Here is a 22,314-nt window from a genome sequence, read left to right as displayed (position 1 = left end):
ATCAGCCTAAAATTCTACACCCAGTGAAATAGCCTTAAAAATGCAAGAAAAATGAGAATATTTTCAGAAAAACAGGAACTAAATTTAACAACAGCAACCTTTCAATTGAGGAAATACAATTAAATGCTTCTGAAGGAGAGGAAAAATGATCCCAGATCCTCTATGGAATGTAGAGAAATTAAAGGGATAAATCTAAATGATTATTATAAAAACTATGATAATAGTAGAGGATTGAACATACACAAAATTTAAATGCGTAGCAATAATGGCACATAAGTCAGGAATAGTGATAAATGGATGTTAAAAAGTACTAAAGTCTTTGTATCATGTGGGAATCGATTAAAAAATGTATTAATATTACACATTAATAATAAAGGATTTATGTTGTAATCGTTAGGTAACAACTAAAATAATAGTAAAGCACTGCATGTCTAAGAAGCTAATAGAAAAATAAGCATAGTAAATAAAATAGTAAATGGTACTTAATGGATTTGGAAGAAGATAAGAAGTGAATAGAAAAGGAACAAAGAATGATGTGACAAATAGAAAAGAAATAGTAGGTTGATGTATTTCACTCCAAATATATCAATAATTACACTTAATGTAAAGAAATAAATATTCCACTTATACTAAATGTAAGAGATTAAATATTACAATTAAAAGCCCCAGATTTTTGGATTGGATATAAAAATAAGACTTAGCTACCTGCTGCTTAGAAAAGTACGCAGTAATATTTAGAAAATTTGAAAGTACAATGATGGCAGGAAGATATATCATGTAATCACTAAACAAAAGAAGGTTGCTATAGTTATATACTAATACCAGACAGATAAGAATTTAAGTCAGGCATCTACCTGGGAAGATATAATGATTCTGAACTTATATATACCTTATAACACAATGTTAAAATAAAGAAAGAAAAAATTGAAGATTAAAAGAGGACAGATCATAGTAGTATATTTTTAACGCATTTCTCTAGGTACCTGATACCAGGAGACCAAAAGACCCAGTAAGGATGTAAAAGATTTGCACAGCACAATGAACAATTTTGTCTTATTTGATATTTGAGAACATAGTACCTTATAATTGAAGCATATACATCATTTCCAAGCATAAAGGAGCTTTTCCAGAATTTACCATATGCTGGGCTTCAATGCAAGTCTCACCAAATATTTCACTGAAATCATACAAATTAATTGACCACAATGAAATGAGTACAAAAGTAACTTTTTGGTGATTAACAAAAGTAGTTAAAACAGCCTTAATATAGGAATTAATAAACTCTTTAAAAATAATTGGTCAAAGAAATTATACTGAAAATTAGAAAATATTTTGTATTGAATGATGACACATCAAAATGTGTATGATGCAGCTAAGAGAGACATTTATAGCTTTAACTGCATTCATTAGAAAAGAAAGCCTGAAAATCAGTAGTCTAAGCATCTTCTCAAGAAGTTAGATAAAGCACAGCAGATTAATCCCAAGAAAAGACAAAGAAATAAAGATATGATAAATGAAAGTAATATTAGGTAAGAACACAAATTAGTGAAATAGAGACAAACATATAGAGATGATCCAAAAAGCCACCCAAAATCAATAAAGTTGGTTGTTTATAAAGTGTAATAAAATAAAGGCCATTCTTACTGGGGTTAGGTGATATCTCATTGTGGTTTTGATTTGCATTTCCCTAATGATTAGACATGTTGAGCATTTTTTATGTGTTTGCTGGCCATTATTCTGTCTTCTTTTGAAAAGTTTCTGTTCATGTTTTTTGCTGTGGATTAATAAAATATGGTATATGTATAAAATGGAATACTACTCAATTACAAAAAACAATGGTGGTCTAACACCTCTTATATTTTCCTGGATAAAGCTTGAGCCCATCCTTCGAAGTGAGGTATTGCAAGAATGGAAAAATAAGCACCACATGTACTTGCCATCAAATTGGCACTAACTGATCAACACTAAGGTGTTCACATGGTAGTAACATTCATTGGAGGTTGGGGATATGGGGGTGGGTAAACTTACAACTAATGGACGTGGTGAGCATTGTATGGGGGAAAGGGCATGCCTCCAATCCTGGCTTGGGTGAGGCAAAGTCATAGCATATAACCAAAATGTTTGTACCCCCATATTATACTGAAAAAAAAAATAAAAGCAGCAATAACATGTTAAAAAAATAAAGTGTAATAAAATAGATAAATCATCACCCAGACTAAAAGACAAAGATTATACTTAAATAACCCATATCTCAAATGAAAAGAAATATCACTATAGATTGTATGGACATTAAAAGTTAATAAGCATATGATAAGCAGCTATATGACAATAAATTTGAAAAATTAAATAAACCATAACAAATTTCTAGAAAAATAAAACTTACCAGAATTGACACATGAGAGAAAGTTGGAATAATCTTATGTCAAAGAAATAATTTGTAATTGAAATCCTCTTGACTTAAACAAACATATAAACAAATGAATAAATAAAAACAAAACAAAATAAGCTCCCCAATCCCAGATCACTTCACTGGTGAATTTTCCCATATGTTTAAGAAATAAGTATTTAAGGAAGAAATAACACTAATCTTTCACAAACTTTCAGAAAACAGAAATAATTACCTTGAGATTTATGAGACCAGTATAACCTTTATATAAAAACATGAAAATGATATTACAGGTAAGGAAAATTATAGTGTTATCTTTTTCATGAACACTGATGAAAAATATCAGGTAAGATTCTAGCAATTTATTAAAAGAGTAACAGATCATTTGGGTTCATTTTAAGAATATAAGGTTAAAAAATTATAAATCTGGGTAATTAAAACATGAAGATAATTGAAAACTAATGACCTGTAATCTTTTTAAAAGATGAAGAAAAAAGTTCAGATAAAATTTAAGCTATATTTATGAAAAAACTCTGGCGAACTAGGAATAGAAGCAAATTACTTATGTGGTAAAAGGAACAAAGAAACAAAAAACCTTTACTATAAACATTATGGTGAAATACTTTCTTTCTAAGGTTAGGAATGAGAGAAGAGTGCCCACTATTATTCAACATTATGTTGGAGTTTCCATCCAGTGCAATAAGGCAATTAACATATAATATAATATAATATAATATAGGCATATGGGCAGTAGTATGTTGTGGCATGTAAGGTCAGTATAAAAAAATCAATCAAATGTAATTCTGTGTACCAGGAATAATTGAAAAATGATAATTAAAGAGCAATATCTGTTACCATCAGAAATCAATAACCTAATGAATAAATCTGATAACATATGTGCAGGATCTTCACACAGAACACTATAAAATGTGAGAAATTAAAGAAGACCTAAATGAATATCAGACTATATTGTGATAATTGTTTGGAAAAACTCAATATTGTAGAAATCCTGATTCTGCCCCAGTTGATCTATAGACTTCATATAATCCCAAACAAAATTGTGGCAGGTATTTTGCATTTGGAAATTAACATGCTGATTCTAAAATGTATATGAAAATGCAAAGGCCAACCATAGCTAAAACAAATTTTAGAAGAACAAAGCTGGAGGATTTCTGTACCAGATCTCATGACTTATGAAGCTACAATAATTGTTGCAAAGATAGGGAAATAGACTACTGCAGCAAATAGGAAATTCGCAGACAGACCTACATGTTTATAGACACCTAATCTATATCTATGACAAAGTTGGCCCTAAGAGCAGTTTTTTCAATAAATTATTTTGGGCCAATTGGATGTATAATTGGAAAAAGTGAATATTGAGCCCTCCCTCACATCATCCACAAAAATCAGTTTCAAATCAGTGGTAGATCTAAATGTGAAAGATAAAATAGTAAGTTTTCTAATCTAGAAGATAACAGAGGCAGTATCTTCATATTCATAAGTAAAGAAGGATTTCTTAAATAATATTTTAGTAGTATTAATTTTAATAAAGGGAAAATGATAGACTGAACTATATTTACATGTCTACAAATGTCAGTAAGAAGGTGAAAGGCAAGCTACAATGTGTGAGATCTTTGCAATGCATAAAACCAACTATGTACTCTCCTCATGAAACTATAGAGTACTACCAATCAATAAGAAAATGTCAGAAAGTCAGTACAAAAATGGACAAGAGACTTGCACAGGTACTTCACAAAAAAAGATATTAAAATTGCCAAACTACACAGTAGAAGGTGCTCAACCTTATTGGTTACCAAGGCAATTTAAATTAAAATCGCATTTGTGAGGTACCACTACACATTCACTCAAATTGCTAAAGTTTAAAAGACTGCAAGACCAAGTGTATGTAAACTGGTAGAGGCACTCTGTAAAACCTTTTAACAGTATTTGATAAATTTGAATACACACACACATACAAAGGTAATGTATGTATCCTAGGAACTAGTAATTCTACTTCTAGTTATATAGCCAACAAATGCATATATGTGTGCAGTAAAATAGAAGAATATTCATGGCAGTGTTATTTGTAATAGTTAATAATTGGAAACAAATGAAATGTCCATTAACAGTTCCAATGGATAAATTAATTGTACATTCATACAGTGGAATGCTATCTCTTCATGAATCTGTGAGTTTATATCTCACCAAAATAACATTGACCACATAAGCTAGATATAAAGGAAAACATAGTATATGATTTTACTTATATAAAGGTCAGCACCAGAAAAAAACTAATCTATGGTCTTAGAAGTTATGATGGAGATTGCTTTGGCTAAGAATAATTGGGTAGTTATTTGGATGGGTAACAGGAAAGCTTTGGGCATGGTTATGTGTTCACTTTGTGATAATTCATTGAACTATGCACTTAAGATTTTTGTTCTTCTGGTGTATATGTCATACTTCATAAAAAATTTACCTAAAAATTGAAATCTGTGTTCGATTTGACTTCTCAGGTTTAATATTATATGCTAACATAGGATGATAATTTGACATACTAAAAGAAGGTCAATTTTTAATGTATAATTTGCAAAATACATTTTTATTGTCATTTTTATAAAAAGATTGAGACATAACAGTTTAGGATACACCCAAAGTCATTGCCGCTATCCCACTACTTCAGAAATGTTGGGTCTGGTTTCTTTTCATTTAATGAGTAAGAGAAAATAAATATCCTTAACTTATAGGAGTTTCCATTTCTCAGAAGTGATTCCTTTTATATTAGTATGTTTTATTGATTGATATTATTCTTTGCTAAGGGACTTTAATTTTCCTGTAATTAGTTTGGGTACGAAAGCCATTGTGATCTTGATTTCTTGTTAAATGAGATGTTAAATGAGACACCTCATAATATTTTTTGCATATACGCTTGTGCAATTTACGATAGGAACCTTCATTGTTCTTCTATGTCAAGGTTTCTCTGTGGACATTGAGGCCTCAGATGTTCTTAATCTATTGTTAAGTTTGTCTATTATTGTGTTTCTTTAGCCTGTGAAAAAGCGCAGTAAATTTTAAAACATTGGGAATATATTAAACATTATAATTTACAACTTACAGCTGTAATTATCAACTTGGTATTTTTTACCATTTTTTTCAAGTGAAAGAAAAAAGATTTCAATTATATTTCTAAAGATATTAAAAAGATAAGTAGTCAATCTAATAATAATGCTTTTGTGGTACTATGTTAATTTTGTACTTTAAAAAAGTCTTTGAAATCATATATATTTAAAAATATTTTCATAATGAGGCTACACTTGGTTGATTATATGAAATGGTTTCTAGTAGCTTCAATTTGATATAATGTGAGTTATTTTTTACAATAAAGTAGTCAAAACTATTTTATTAAATTATTGAGTTTTTGCGATTTCTCTAAAAAAATTGTTGTCAGAAGTTTTAGAAAATGATACAGGACAATTTTATACATATGTTAATAGTTAAGTCACATTTCAGTAAGTACTGATGGACATGCTATTTATCCTTACTTATTTCTCTGCATAATGAGTATCTGAAATCTTTTCAGTGAAAATTTTGTTGACTCTTTATCAAGTCCTTTGTTTGGAATAATCTTAAGTAATTCCCAGTAAGGGAAATCAATAATTTAAAATTTTATTGTACATATTTATGTGAGAAATACTAGAAGTACACATATATACACACACAAGCACATACGCATATAGTAAAGAAGTACTATAGCAGAGAGAGATTTATTAAAATGAATATAAAATGTTCATATTGGCTTAAAAGACTATTGTCTTTATAAACATCATGATACGTTATAGGATTTGGAATTTTGGAATGTCTGGTTAAAATTCCATATTGACAATTTAAATAAGTACTTATCTCTATAGCTTTACTTTTTAAGGTGATTTAAAAATGTATGGCACTTTTTTAGTTCTCTTTTGTAAATTGGGAAATATTATATATGGACAAAAGACTATATGAAAGCATACATGTATAGTTTCAGAACCATAGTAAAATGAACACCTTGTCCACCTGAGCCAAGAAGAGGACATTATAATACCTTAGAAGTCCTCATGTGTCCCTCCCTGGTGGTGCCTCCTTTTATTATCCACCAAACAGGTAACCATTATTCTTAATATTTTTTGTGCTAATTATTTCCTTGTTTTTCATTGTAGGTTTGTTACCTTCCATATATATATTTGAAAGCAAATAATTCATTTAGTTTTTCTGTTTTTGAATTTTACATGTATTGTTTAACATTACATGCTTTCTTCAAGGATCTTTTTAAAAGTCAACTTTATGTTTTTGAGATATATTTTAATGGGGAGAGGCAAACAATAAAAATGGAAATAAGTAAAATGTATTTTAAATGATAATAAGTTCTATGGAGGAAAAATAAAGCATGGAAAGAGAGTAGGGAGTTTCAGGTTGTTGCATTTAAAAAGAGTGGCCAGAGAAGACCTCACTGAGAAAAAATTTGAGTAAAACCTGAAGGAGGTAAGGCAGTGAGCTATGCAAATATCTGGGAAACAAGTATTCTAGGAAGAGGGACAGCTTGTGTAAAAGTCTTGGTATGGGAATAGCCTTGTCATTTGGAACAGTAAAGGGGCCAGGGTAGCTGAGTGTCTTGGAGTAGGGTGAGGGAAGTGGTAGGAAATGACCTTATAGGGGTAGTTGGGAACCGTATTATGTAGGGTCTTAGAGATCATTGTAAGGCTTTTACTTTGGTATGGGTGGCCACTGAGGATTTTGAGCAGAGGTATGACATGCTCTGACTTAGACTTTTACAGGAGCACTTTGGCTGCTGTGTTGTGATTATGATGCAAGAGCAAAAGCAGGAAGACAATTTAGGAGGCTGTTTTAATAATCTAATAAAGAGATGATGGTATCCAGGACCAAGGAGGCAATGTTGAGGTGGTGACAATTGGTTAGACTGTATTTTCAAGGTAGAACCAACAAGGATTGGATAAACTAAGGGGTTTGATATACAGTGAATGACAGAGAGAGAGAACAGTGAAGGATAAAGCAGGGTTTTGGCCTGAAGGCCTGAAAGCATTTGTTGGGGTAATGAATTTTGTGGGAGAAGTAGATTTGGTGTGGGGGAAGATTAGAAGCTTGGTTTTAGATACATTTAATTTGAGATGTGTATTACACATCCTAGTGGATATATTAAATAGGAAGTTGGATATAGGAGTTTCAGGATCTGAGCACTCTAATTTTCTGGTTAGAGAGATGAGGAGAAACAATTAGAAAAGGAGACTGAGAATAAACAGTTAATGAGTTAGGAGGAAAACCAGGATAGTGTGGCGTTCTGGAAGCTAAGAGCATATTTCAAAGGAGAGAGAAATTGTCAAAAGCTGCTAATAGGCAAAGTAATATGAGAATTAAGTAATGATCATGGAATCTGGAAATCTCATGTTTTTTGCCGACCTCGACAAGAGAAGTTTCAGCGAGGTGGTGGAGTGAAATTCTGATTGGCATGGGTTCAAATAAAGATGAGAGACGAGGAGTTAGAGTAAAGTACTGACAACTTTTCTGAGGAATTATAAGGGAAGGATAGAAACAGAAACAGGTAACAAGTATTAAGGGGTGTAGGACAAGAGAGGTTTTCTTTTTTTTAAGTTTGGAGAAATAATTATGCTTGTAGGATGACAGGAAAGATCAAGAATATGTAAAAAATGATGCAAGAAAGAAAGGGAAGAATTTGCTAGAGAAAAACAAGTAGCAATGGGATCTAGTGAACAAGTAGTGAGGAGGGCCTTTCTAGAAGGAGCATGAACATTTTATTCATAGGAACGGAGATGAAGGCAGATTAAATATGAATACAAATGAGGGTAAATGGGTAGAAGTGGAGCGAGTTCATGAAAATTCTGATTCTTTTTATTTTCTTGATGAAATAGGAAGTAAAGTCATCAGTTGAGATTGAGAATGGGGACATTGGAGGTTTGAGGTTTGGAAAGAGAAGATGAAGTATGAAATCATCATTTAGGAGGGAAAAAGAGTGAATGGGTTAGGGAAATGTGGTAGGATAATTGTCCAAATTGTTATTCCTCGTGAGAAACCCTTAATGTGCGCACGTAGATTTTTTTTATATTTTCTATTCTATTGTGGATGGATATTTGAATTGTTGCCAAGTTTTGTTATTATGAGCAATTATAAGACAAATGTTCTTATTTTGTCTTCTATTGTTTCATGTACAAATTTGTCTAAGCTATTTATTTAGTAGTATAAATGCTTGGTCACAGGGAGTATCATACTCAATCTTACTCAACTATATGCCAATGTCATTTTACTAATTCACACCTCTACCAGTGGTAAATGAGAGTTCCCATTTCTGTACAATCTCTCCAAGATTTGGTGTTATTTCATTTTTTAAAAATTTTTGCCAATATGAAAAGTATGAAATGATGTCCCATTTTGGTTTTAATTTGCATTTTCTTGATTACAAATGAGATAGAACATCTTTTCATGTTTATTGGCCTCCTCTTTGAAATTTTGCTCAGGTATTTCATGGATTTTGTCATATTTAGTTGTTTATGTACACTTCTTTTTGAAGTTCATCTTTTATTAGTTTTATATTTTGCAAACATTTTCTCTCCCAATTTGTGAATTGTCTTTCTGCTCCTTTGTAGGATGCTTGATGAACAGAACTTCTTAATTTTAATACAGTATAAGTGGTCAATTTTTTCTTTCATGGATTTAGCTTTGTGTCTTGCTTAAATAATACTTCTCCATCTCAGTGTTTTCTATATTGCCCTGAAAATGTTTTATAGTTTTGCCTTTCACATTTAATCTTTAATCCAACTTGATAAGGATCCTATTTTTTATTTTTAATGTGGACAATCAGTGCTTCTAGAACCATTTATTGAAAGTCCATTCCTTTAGTGGTCTGAAATTTTTTGTTAGAATTATTCCTAGGTGATTGGTATTTTGTATACTTTTCTAATTGAAATCTGTATTAGTTTCCTAAGGCTACCATAACAAACTACCACAAAATTGGTAGCTTAAAACAACAAAAATGTATCCTTTCACAGTTGGAGGCTTAAAAGTCTGAAATCAGGGTGTGAGTAGGGTCATGCTCTCTCCAAAGGCTCTAGGGAAGAATCCCTCCTTGCCGTTTCCAGCTTCTGATAGCTCCTGCGGGGCAATGCAGTTCTTTGGCTGTAGCTGCATCTTTCTAATCTCAGCCTGTGACTTCACATGGCCTTCTTCCTGTGTGTTTGTATATATTTTCATATGGCCTTCTGATAAAGACACCAGTCGTTGGATTTAGGGCCTATACTAATCTAGTGTTAGATCGATATGACCTCCTTTTAACTTAATTAAAATGTGACCTCATTTTAGTATTATTATTATTATTATTATTTTTTAATGTGACCTCATTTTAACTTAACTAATATCATTTGCAAAGACCCCATTTCCAACTAAGATCACATTTTCAAGTCCCAGGTAGACATGAATTTTGGGAAGACACTATTCATTCAACCAGTACAGTATCTTTTGATTGCTTTTTCTCCTTATGACTTGATAGACAGAAAGGAAATTGATTTTATATTACTTTTATGGCTAACAGTTTGTTGTATTTTCGTAATTTATGTGTAGGTATTTTTTAGTTTTTTTTTCATAATAGATGATAAGATTATGTGCAAATAATGACAGTTTTGTTCCTTCCTTTCTGAGTCTTACAGCTTTATATTTTTCTTATTTTTTCATTTCAGTTACAACTTTTAGTTCAATGTTGAATAGAAGTGGTAATAACAGCATCTTTATTCTTGAGCTTTAAAAAATTGTTTTCAGTGTTTCTTCAGTAAGAATCATGTTCACTGTGAGTTTTGTAGATATCATTATAAAGAAAGTTCCCTTTTTTTCTGGTTTACTAAGGGTTTATAGTATGAATCAATATTGGATTTTATCAAAGGTTGTTTGGGGAATGATTATTTGATTTTTCTTCTAAATAATTTATTGTGAAAAATTATATTAATTTGGGTTGTTCTTAGCCCAACTTCGATTAAATCAAACTTAGTCTTAATGTATTACTAATTTTTTGATTTGCTAATATTTTGATAAGGATTTTTACATTTTTGTTAATATGGGAGATTTACACATGGTTTTTTAAAATTATTGATGTCAGCTCTTTGGTATTAAGGTTATATTAGAATCATAAAATGAGTTGGGGAGTAATTCTTCTTTTTTTACTCTGGAACATATGCATAAGATTTAAATTATTTTTCCTATTTTATAATAATAGCCTTTGTCAACTAGGTCTCACCTTTTCTTTATATGTAGAATTTTAAGTACTGGATTGAATATGATGGTTATAAGAATATTCAGATGTTCTATTTGTTGTTGAGACAGTTTGATAAGATATTATTTTAAGGAATGTATCCATGAAATTGATCTCTTTGGTTAAATTGCTATATAAATGTTCAAAAAATTCTCTTAGAATGTTTTAATATCTGTAGCATCTGTAGTTATGTTCCTTTTAAATTAATTTTTAAATACTTTATTTATCTCTGTCATCCATCTATCTGTATATATATCTACCTACTCATCTATTTTTTTTTTTCCTGGACTAAGAGTGAGTTGCTGACAGAATGCCCTCTTAAGCCTAAATATTTTAAAATATATTTACTAAAAAACAAGGACATTCTCTTACAAAACTAAAAGTATCAAATTTAGAAAATAACATGGGTAGAATATTATAATCTAATCTACAGACCTTATTTAATTTTTCCAATTGTACTAATATATTTTATAAAAATATAGCCTTTTAAATTTGCTGGATTTGATCTTAATAAATTTTGCATCTATATGCACATGTGAGATTGCCCTGTGATTTTCCCTTTTTATACTGTCCTTCTCATATTTTTTCTTTTTTTATTTAATTTTTTTAATTCAACATATTATGGGTGTACAGATCTTTAGGTTATATATATTGCCCTTGCCCCACCCGATCAGAACTTCAAGCATGTCCATCCCCCAGACGGTATGCACTGCACCCATTATGTGTGTATATATACCCATCCCCTCCTGCCCTCTCCCATCTTCTCGACACCTCATGAATGTTATTACTATATATGCACTTAAGTGTTGATCAGTTAATATCAATTTGATGGTGAGTACATGTGGTGCTTGTTTTTCCATTCTTGGGATACTTTACTTAGTAGAATGGGTTCCAGCTCTATCCAGGATAACACAAGAGGTGCTATATCACCATTGTTTTTTGTGGCTGAGTAGAACTCCATGGTATTTATATATACCACATTTTATTAATCCACTCATGTATTGATGGGCACTTGGGTTGTTTCCACATCTTTGCAATTGTGAATTGTGCTGCTATAAACATTCGAGTGCAGATGTCTTTTTTATAGAATGTCTTTTGTTCTTTTGGGTAGATGCCCAGTAATGGGATTGCTGGATCAAATGATAGTTCTACTTGTATCTCTTTGAGGTATCTCCATATTGGTTTCCACATAGGTTGTACTAGTTTGCAGTCCCACCAGCAGTGTATGAGTGATCCTATCTCTCCGCATCCATACCAAAATTTATTGTTTTGGGACTTTTTTATAAAGGCCATTCTCACTGGGAATAAGTGATATCTCATTGGGGTTTTGATTTGCATTTCCCTGATGGTTAGAGATGTTGAGCATTTTTTCATGTTTGTTAGCCATTAGTCTGTCTTCTTTTGAAAAGTTTCTGTTCATGTCCTTGGCCCACTTTTTGATAGAGTTTGATTTTTTCTTGCTGATTTTCCTGAGTTCTGTGTAGATTCTAGTTATCAGCCCTTTATCGGATGTGTAACATGCAGATATTTTCTCCCATTCTGTAGGTTGTCTATCTGCTCTCATGATAGTCTCCTTGGCTGTGCAGAAACTTTTTAATTTGATCAGGTCCCATTTATTTTTGTTGTTGCTTTGATTGCCTTTGGGGTCTTCTTCATAAATTCTTTGCTTAGGCCAATGTCTTTAAGAGTTTTTTTCCTTGCCAACTTTGGGTATCATTTCCTGATCAAGGATCATATCCAGGATAATCCACACATTTAGTTGTCATATCATTTTAGTCTTCTTTAATTTGGAACAATCTAAATTTTTCATTTAAAGAATATACTCAGTGTAGGTTTGTTGGTCTGATGTTTCCTCATGATTAGATTCAAGTTTTGCATTTTTGGGAGGAATACTAAAATGTTATGTCTTTCTCCTATGACTGATGAAGTTAAATGTTTTTGAAAAAATTTTTTTATTGAGATAAAAATTCATATAACATATAATTCTCAATTTTAATGTTTTTAAAAAATTATAATCCACTGGATTTTAGTATATTTATAATGTTGTGTAACTATTGCCACTAATGCCAGAATATTTCCGTCATCCCCAAAAGAAAATTCATACCTCCTTAATCTCCCTCCATATCCTGCCAACTTCTAATTTACTTTCTGCCTTTCTGTGGATTTGTCTCATCTGGATATTTCACATACATGGAATTTTATGATAATGGTCTTTTGTGTGTGGCTGCTTTCACTTATAATATTTTCAGAGTTCATCCATGTTATGGCATATAACAGTACTTAATCATTTCTGTTATGGTTAAATAATATTTCTTTATTTCAATATACCACATTTTCTTTATCCATTCATCAGTTGATGGACATTTGGATTGTTTTCACTTTTGACTATTGAGAATGAGGCTGTGGCCCGGCGCGGTGGCTCACGCCTGTAATTCTAGCACTCTGGGAGGCCGAGGCGGGCGGATCGTTGGAGCTCAGGAGTTCGAGACCAGCCTGAGCAAGATCGAGACCCCGTCTCTACTAAAAATAGAAAGAAATTATATGGACAGCTAAAAATATATATAGAAAAAATTAGCCGAGCATGGTGGCACATGCCTGTAGTCCCAGCTACTTGGGAGGCTGAGGCAGAAGGATCGCTTGAGCCCAGGAGTTTGAGGTTGCTGTGAGCTAGGCTGATGCCACGGCACTCATTCTAGCTTGGGCAACAGAGTGAGACTCTGTCTCAAAAAAAAAAAAAATAATAATGAGGCTGCTATGAACATTAAAATAGAAGTTAACTTTTATATCTTGGTTGAAGTAGTGAATTCCATGTTTCTCTGTGGTAAAGATGCTATTTTTCTGGTTCCATACGAAGCATAGAATTATTTTTTCTAGATCTGCGAAAAATTGCATTGGTATTTTAATGAGGATTGCATTGAATCTGTAAATCATTTTTTAAAATTAATAAATACTTTGTAGGGAAATATTTTTAGATTATGCAAATGTTACATTTCTCATAAAACTTTTACCCAATAGTTTTAGCATCCATTGATGATTCTCACTAGAAACAATTATCTCTATGATGGTTACGAAATTGTGATATTCTAATTTCATTATTCCTTCTAAGTTTCCTCAACCTATATGTGCACTTGTATCAATGTAAATTCATGTATTTTTATTTTACGTAATGTTTGATAACCAATTGCTATTCTTCTTTATTTTGGTGCTCATACTATTGCAGATTTGGCCAGTGTGAGCTCCTTTCAATCAGGCTCCTGTATTCTGACCCCCTCATTCTCTGTGCACTCCTTCGCCTTCTGCCTGAAAATTCCATTCACATCTTGTACTTTCCCTGCCCCAGTGCTGCAATAAGTAATTTCCCCACAGAACCCAGGTTTCTTTTAGTGGAGAATGGTGTTTAAAAACTAAGATTAGACACTAGGCATGTTTGCTGCTTTTTTGATGCAATTGGTTCCAGGCCCCTTCATCAGATAGAGCCAGAAAATATACAAATACACATCTATCTATACCCATGTGTATAGATCTGGGTATATATATCTCTGTCTCTATATATCTGTCTGTGCCTAAAAGCTGTCTGTCTGAACTGCATAATGATGCAGTACAGCATTACAGGGTTCATTTTAGCCTTCCTCTCTTCCATATTTATAAATCCCTTCTGACAGTGAGAAACCTGTATTCCATTTTATACTTCATATATTTTTAAAAATATGCATACCAGGTACTAGGGGCAGGGATTATTTATTTCAGTAAAGGTGCCATATCTGGAAAAGCCCACTGGAATTTTAATCACCATCTTTTTTGTTTTGTTATGTTAGTATTAATAACAATAGACTACTTTTTAGAGCAGTTTTAGGTTTATGGAAAAATGAGAAGAAAGTACAGAGAGTTTCCAGATACACTCTCACCTCTCCCACCCTGACTTCTTCTATTGTAAATACCTTGCATGAATGTAGTACATTTGTTACAATTGACGAGTCAATATTGATACATTATTATTAACTAAAGTCCGTAGTTTCCATTAGGGTTCATTTTTGTATTGTAAATTATATGGGTTTTCACAAGTGTGTAATGACATATATCTAACATTACCATATCATAAAGAATATTTTTTGCCCTAAAAATTACCTGTGGTCCACTTATTCATTTCTCCCCTCCTCCCCCAGTTCCCTGGGCAATCATTGATATTTTTACTGTCTCCCTACTTCTGCCTTTTCTAGAATGCCATAAAGTTGGAATCATACAGTCTGTAGCCTTTTCTTTTTGGCTTCTTTTATTTAGCAGTATGCATTTAATATTCCTCCATGTTTTTTCATAGCTTAATAACCCATGGCTTTTATTGCTGAATTATTAATATATTCCATTGTATAGAAGCCACATTTTGTTTATCCATTCACCTACTTAAGAATGTCTTGGTTGCTTCCAAATTTTGACAGTTATTAACAAAACTGCTATAAATGTCCATGTGCAGGTTTTTGTGCGGGTGTGTTTTCAACTCATTTGGGTAAATACCAGGGAGCACAATTCCTGGATTGTTATGATAAGGTGATGTCTAGTTTTGTGTCCAAATTGTCTTCCAAAGTGTCTATACTAGTTTCCCTTCTCAGCAGCTATGAATGAGAGTTCTTCTTTATCTATATCCTTGCTATCTCTTGGTGGTGTCAGCATTTTGGATTTTAGCCATTGTGATAGATGTATAGTGGTATCTCATTATTATTTTAATTTGTATTTGTCCTAAGACATATAATGTGGAACATCTTTTAACATGCCTATTTGACATCTGTATGTCTTCTTTGGAAAGATGTGTGTTCAGATCTTTTGCCCATTTGTTAATTGGGTTATTTTCTTGTTGAGTTTTAAGGGTTCTTTTTATATTTTGGATACCAGTCTTTTTATAAGCTGTGTGTTGAAAATATTTTCTCCCAGTTTGTGTCTAGTTGTTTTATTCTGTGAACAGTATCTTTCACAGAGCAGAAGTTTTTGATTTTAATAAAGTCCAACTTATCAATTTTTTTCTTTTATGGTTTGTGCTTTTGGTGCTGTGTCTAAAAAGTCATCAAACCCAAGTTTCACCTAGATTTTCTCCTATGTTGTATTCTAGTTTTGTATTTTACATTTGTCTATGACCCATTCCAAGTTAATTTTTATAAAAGGCATAAGGTCTGGGTCTAGATTCTTCTTTTTTTGCATGTGATGCCTAGTTGTTCCACTAATGTTTGTTGAATAGAGTATCCTTTTGTTGTTGAATTGTTTTTGCTCCTTTGTCCAAGTGGGCTATATTTGTGAGGGTCTGTTTCTGGGCTCTCTATTTTGTTTCATTGGTTTATTTGCCTATTCTTTTGCAAGTACTGGCAACTGTCTTAATTACTGTAGCTTTATAATAAATCTTGAAGTTGGGTTATGTCAGTCCTCTGATTTTGTTCTTCAATATTGTGTTGACTTTAGGTTGACTCTAGGTCTTTTGCCTTTCCATATACATTTTAGAATCAGTTTGCTGATATTCACAAAATATCTTGCTGAAATTTTGATTGCAATACATTGAATCTATACATCAAGCTGGGAAGAACTGACTTCTCGATAGTATTAATTTTCCTATCCATGTATGTGTATTATCTCTCCATTTATTTATAGCTTTGATTTTTTTCATCAGAATTTTGTAGTTTACCTCATGCAAATCTTATGAATATTTTGTTAGATTTATACCTAAGATTTCTTTTTTGTGTGTGTTGCTAATATAAATGGTATTATGTTCCTAATTTAGAATTCTGTGTATTCATTGCTGGGGTATAAGAAGTCAATTGACTTTTATATTACTCTTACATCCTGCAACCCTGCTATACTAGCTTATTAATTCTAGGAGGTTTTTTTGTTATTCTTTGGGTTTTTCCACATATAAAATCATATTATTTATGAAAAAGAAAATTTTATTTATTCCTTCCTAATCTGTATATCTTTTATTTCCTTTTCTTATCTTATTGTAGTAGCTAGGACTGCCAGTATGATGTTGAATAGAAGTGGTGAGAGGGTACATCCTTGTTTTATTCCTGTTCTTAGAAGGAAAGTATCTTCTTTGTCACCATTAAGTATTATGTTTTTGTAGATGTTTATCAAGCTGAGGAAGTTCCCCTCTATTCCTAGCTTAAGAAAAGTTTTTATCATGAATTGCTGTTAGATTTTGTCAAATGCTTTTTTTTACATCTGTTGTTGTGATGTGATTTTCTTCCTTAGCCTATTAACATGATGGATTATACCAATTGACCAGTGAGTGTTGAACCAGCCTAGCATACTTGGAGTAAATATCACCTGGTTCTTCATTATGTTTAATTTGTCTTAGCTTATATACCTCTCTACTCATGGAATAGACAAGAGAAGAAATATGCATTTATACTTTGTTTCATACTTACATAGTTGCCTTTGCTAGCACTCTCAATTTGAACAACTGATTTGAGACTGAATACTTCCTTTACTGTCTTGTAAGGAAGATATACTAACCAACAAATTTATTACTTTTGTTGAACTGGAAATGTCTTTATTTTAACTTAATTTAAAAAAAATAATTTCTTGTGTATATAATTCTTGGTTGACTTTTTTTTTCATTCATCCCTTTGAATCTGTCATCCTACTGCTTTAGAGTCTTTATTGTTTCTGATGAAAAGTCAGCTGTTAATCTTACTAGTGTTGTTCCCTTGTGTGCAAATAGCCATTTTTCTTTTGGTGCTCTCAAGATTTTCTTTATTTTTGGCTTTCAAATTTTTTAGTATTATGTGTGTGAGTGTGGAGTTTTCTGTTTTTTTTTTTTCCTGCTTGGAGTTCATTGAGATTCTTGGATGTGTAGATTAATATTGTTCATGAAGTTTGGAAAGTTGTGAGCCATCATTGTTTTGAAAAATTTTTTCAAACTATTTCTCTCTTCTATATTGGTATTCCCAATACATGTATGATGATGCACTTAATGGTGTTCCACATTTCTTCATTCATTTTCCTTTCTCTTCTTTAGATTGCATAACCTGTATTGATCTATCTTTAGGTTCACTGATTCTTTCTTCTGCCTGCTCAAATCTGCTGGTGATCATCTGTAATAAAATTTCTAATTTCAATTATACTTTTCAAGTCCAGATTTTTCATTTGTCTTTTAAAAAATAATTTCTATCTCTGTTGATATTTTATAAGACATTGTCATATTTTCCTTTACATCTTGAAACATTTCTTTAGATCTTTGAACCTGTTTATAATAGCTGCTTTGATGTCTTTTTTGCTACATCTGACATTTGGGCCCTCTCAAAGGTATTTTTTTATTGCCTGTTTTTTTTCCTGTGTATGGGTCACACTTTCCTATTGCATCTCATAACTTTTCCTGAAAACTAGACATTTTAGATAACATTGTAGCAACACTGGATACTGATTCCTTTTCTCTTTCCAGGGCTTGCTGTTATTTTTGTTGTTGTTGTTTAGAGACTTGGCAGGACTGTTCTAGTGAAGTCTATTTCCTCCTCCATGGGCATCCTATAATACGGCTTTTCAGAGATTGAAGCCTGGGATGAAGGCATTTAACCTGGGATGACAGTAGTTTTAGCAGGGCTCCTACTTTTTCTCTGAGCTCTTGTAAACAAACTATCTGTCCCTGTTATCACAGCCAGCTGTTAGCTTCCACTAATTGCTGACTGATTGCTCTATTGCTTTCAACAATGCTTTGGGACATAAATTGCTTCACTGAATTAAATTTGGGCCCCTTTTTAGAGGTAATCTTTGAAGGTTTGTTCTAACCCCAGGAGAGCTTTTATTGCTCTCCTTTTCCCTGGTCTGTCTGGTAAACTCCTAGCTGGTTTGTGGTTTAGCTTATTGTTTTCTTGGAGCTAATAACTATCTCTTAATTGTTTATAAGCCAAATCTCCATTGTTTTTGAGAGTTTCCTTAGGCTTGAACTTTTCCATTCTCTGTTCCAAATAGTTAGGTTTTTTTTTTCAGCTTTCTTTTTTATTAGCCTTCCTCGTCTCCTCCTGGGGAAAACTTTTGTGTCACTGCTTTGAAGTTATTGATGGGTGGGCTTAGTGGCATGTTCCTCTTGGAGTGACATCACTGCTTTATATGCAGGACACTGCATGGGTATGGTAGCCTCTGGTATTCTTAGCTTGCCTCTTCTGGAACAGAACACTCTGACTTATGAGTGAGGTGGGGTAAAGATTATTGGGTCCAGTGTTCTTCTCCTGCTGGGCTTAGAATATAGCTACCACTCTATGAGTGGGGGCTGGGTATATGAATACTACCCATACCTCTCATACTCTTTCCAAGAACAGAGCTTCTGTAACCCAGAGCTGGGGGGAATGAGCAGTGCTGGCAGCCTACCACGCCTAGTGAGATATCAGTGGCCTGGACTGGGATCTGAGAGATGCAGGAGCCTTGTGTTCTTGGCTTTACCCACTTGAGGTAGAACTTGTGTCATGGCAAACTGGTTGTGTGTAGCAGGGGAGAAAACAAGGGAAAGAGGGGAGTATGTAATGGATCTGATGCCATGGATTATGGCAGTTCTTACCAAAATTTAGTAGGTATTCTTGAGTAAGTAACTCTTTATTTGCTGTTGCTGTTAAGGAACTCCTCATATTACCATTCTAGAAGTCAGCCTCATATTCTTTAGGTATTAATTGGTAATATAATCCATGGTTTTGGAGATACTACATATACCATACTAACTATACTATACATATTATGTTTATATTCTTCATATATATTCGCTGAATATATACACATATATATTCAGGGATTTATTTAGAGTAGTTATAAAGTATTGATTCATATTTTTATGCACCTTTACTGTATATCCATTCTTTCAGATTAATTATAATTATGAGCATATATTTATAGTACTTTTTCTCAGTTATACTTTAATTAAAAGAACATCTGTATTAATTTTAATGTTTCTCAAAAATGTAATTTTTGAGTATACACAAAATATGGGTGTATATCAAAAACAACAGAGCAAAAGCATCTACACACAAATGAGTACAATCCGTGTGATTCCATATATGTCAAGTACAAAAACAGCAAAACGAATCTCTGGTGTTAGAATCAGAATAGTGGTAATTTTTTTTTTTAACCTGGGTGCTGCTTAGTTTTGTTCATCTTGTGAAAATTCATTGAGTTTTAGACTTCTGATATGTACATTTTTTATGCATGTTATATTATACCTAAATACAAAGCTTATTATGGGGTCCATATGAGTTATAAAGTTTTAACTAAATACAGTTCAGAGTAAATTTACTATATTTAACTTTTTACTTATTTTAGTATTCAAAAGTGATGATGTTTTGGTCCTCTAGTTTTAATACAGCTTGTTTCCTATCTTTATGAATAAAAAATTTATAATATAAATTATTATGATTACTAACAATTTTTTTGATATTCTGTTTTCTCAAAGCATTATAAGATGCTGTCTCAAATGTTTTTTTAAAAATATTGAAGTTTGGAGGTAATTTATAAGTTGTTAAAAAAATAAACATTTTTTTCCCACAATTCCAGGGAAAGTTCTATATGCAAACTAGACCCTTTATATAACATATATAAAATCAGAGAGGTCTTTTTATCCTTTGTAATACATTTTTAAATTTTATTCTGTAGGACTATTTTGAAAGAAAGTGGGTTTGCCAGATACCTTCATTCAGCTGTTCTTATCAATGGAGCTATGCTTATTTTTGGAGGAAATACCCATAATGACACTTCCTTGAGTAACGGTGCAAAATGTTTTTCTGCCGATTTCCTGGCATATGACATAGGTATGTATCTGTTAGGATTGTACAAAGTAGGAAATATCAGAAAATTTCTATATAGAGATTCTCAAATACCTTACTTGACAGCATGTGTATATGTCATTTTCTAGATAAATTCAGTGATAGATTATAAATGGACTTCTCTCTGATTTCAGCATAGTGGTAGTATAGAACCAGGAGAACAGAAGTACTGAAGTAAGTTAGTGGTGGAGACAGAGGAATAGAGAAAGCTAGGTTTGATGTCCTTTTTGAAGCCTTTTGTAAATTGTATCCCCATGTGAGCACTATATCAGTATATTGTGTTTGTTACCTTATTAGTTTTGATGATGGATAGATATGGAATACTGTCAAATTATGTAAATTATAAAGAGTAGGAATGTAAACATTTTATATTTATTAGGGATAAGAAAAAGTGTACTTATATTAAAAATTCCAGATAAACTTAGTATAGGAGTTAGACAGAAATAGAGAAAGGAGTAAAAAGAAAGTAGAGCTAAAGAAATAAGATTTTGAGACAAAATGGAAACCCAGAATGTACCTAGGAATGGAAACAACTAAATAAGCATCTTTTTCCAGAGAATCAAAAATAGAATACATTTATACAATTCACTTAATTTTAGTTATGCTATATAGTCCTGTCAGTTTCTGAATATTTAAGTGAATGTATTTATTGAAATATGAAATTTAGCTGTCCAGTAGACCATTGTAGTGAAAATATTGTTTCTCTATGTGTCTATATTTTAGATAAAGCTAGATGATATTTAAAATACACTTAGCATTACTTAAACCACTTTTTATTGATGATATAAATAAAAATTAATATACCACATTTTGAAAACATTAGGATATATTTTGATAAATAAAAATAAAAGAGATAAAAAATAACACATTCAATAGATGTCAGAAATATACTTTTGCTCTTAAACCTCATAAAGGCAGATAGTCTGCTGTTGTAAATTATTTCAAGTGGAAGCATATGAAGAAAATTATGACTATTAATAAGCACTTTGATCTTTATACTATGATAAGTTTGTTTGGAAGGAAATTCCTAATAATTAAGTTAAGCATGCTTTTTAACTCTAAGCTATGAGTGTCATTCTGTGATTAAGCATTAGATTAATTTTATTTAAATTAAATCTTTATCTTTTTGAAAAAATAATTTAAAGTTATGACTTATGATGAACAGGGGATTTTCTTAGCTTTTAGAAGGCTCATAAATCATTATCTGAGATCAGAAAAGTGGGTTGAATTGAAGTACTGAATCTAGGTTGGCAGGGATCTTATCTGTCAGGTTCAGCCTGTAAATACATTGTTTTGCCTATGGTGATGAGACAGTGGGCTTATTTTTCTCGAAGTAAATGAAAGTTTTGTTTGTTTGTTTTTCTTCTGGGGAAAAATTCTAGGAAAAATGTAGAATTTTGTTGTTCTTATTAAAAATCCATGAAGTGGGATTTTGAACTTTTGCGAAAGATTCTTCAAGGAGCTTCCTTCCACACGATGTCCGTACTTTGAAGAAGAATTGAAGATTGAGCTATTTTGTAGCTGACACATTGGGAATTTATTTTTGTTTCTTCCATATTGTCAAAGCTTATGATATTTCAAGTTTTAAGTGTCAAAAATGTTTACCGAAGTGAAAAACCATTAGAGGTTTTTGTTTCATGAAGAGAGAGAGGGAGAGAGAGGGAAAGAGGAAAAGGGAGAGAGAGAGAGAAAGAAAGATTATCCAGGATAATATAAGAGGTGCTAGTTCACCATTGTTTTTTATGGCAGAGTAGTATTCCATGGTATACATATACCACATTTTATTAATCCACTCATATATTGATGGGCACTTTGGTTGTTTCCAAGTCTTTGCAATTGTGAATTGT

General features: G+C 32.0%; 1 protein-coding gene across 1 annotated transcript in view; it reads left to right on the top strand.

The window, feature by feature from the left end:
* Positions 1 to 22,314, top strand: part of ATRNL1 (attractin like 1) — a 541,384-nt gene that overhangs the window by 87,996 nt on the left and 431,074 nt on the right. The window contains exon 10 of the mRNA XM_045568085.1: positions 20,298 to 20,452. Coding sequence (XP_045424041.1) covers positions 20,298 to 20,452 — 155 coding nt within the window. The remainder of the gene's footprint in view (positions 1 to 20,297; positions 20,453 to 22,314) is intronic.

Source organism: Lemur catta, chromosome 14 (genome assembly GCF_020740605.2).
Source record: "Lemur catta isolate mLemCat1 chromosome 14, mLemCat1.pri, whole genome shotgun sequence".
Classification (NCBI taxonomy): domain Eukaryota; kingdom Metazoa; phylum Chordata; class Mammalia; order Primates; family Lemuridae; genus Lemur; species Lemur catta.
Note: the sequence above shows the minus strand (reverse complement) of the source record. Positions and strands in the feature narration are given on the sequence as shown.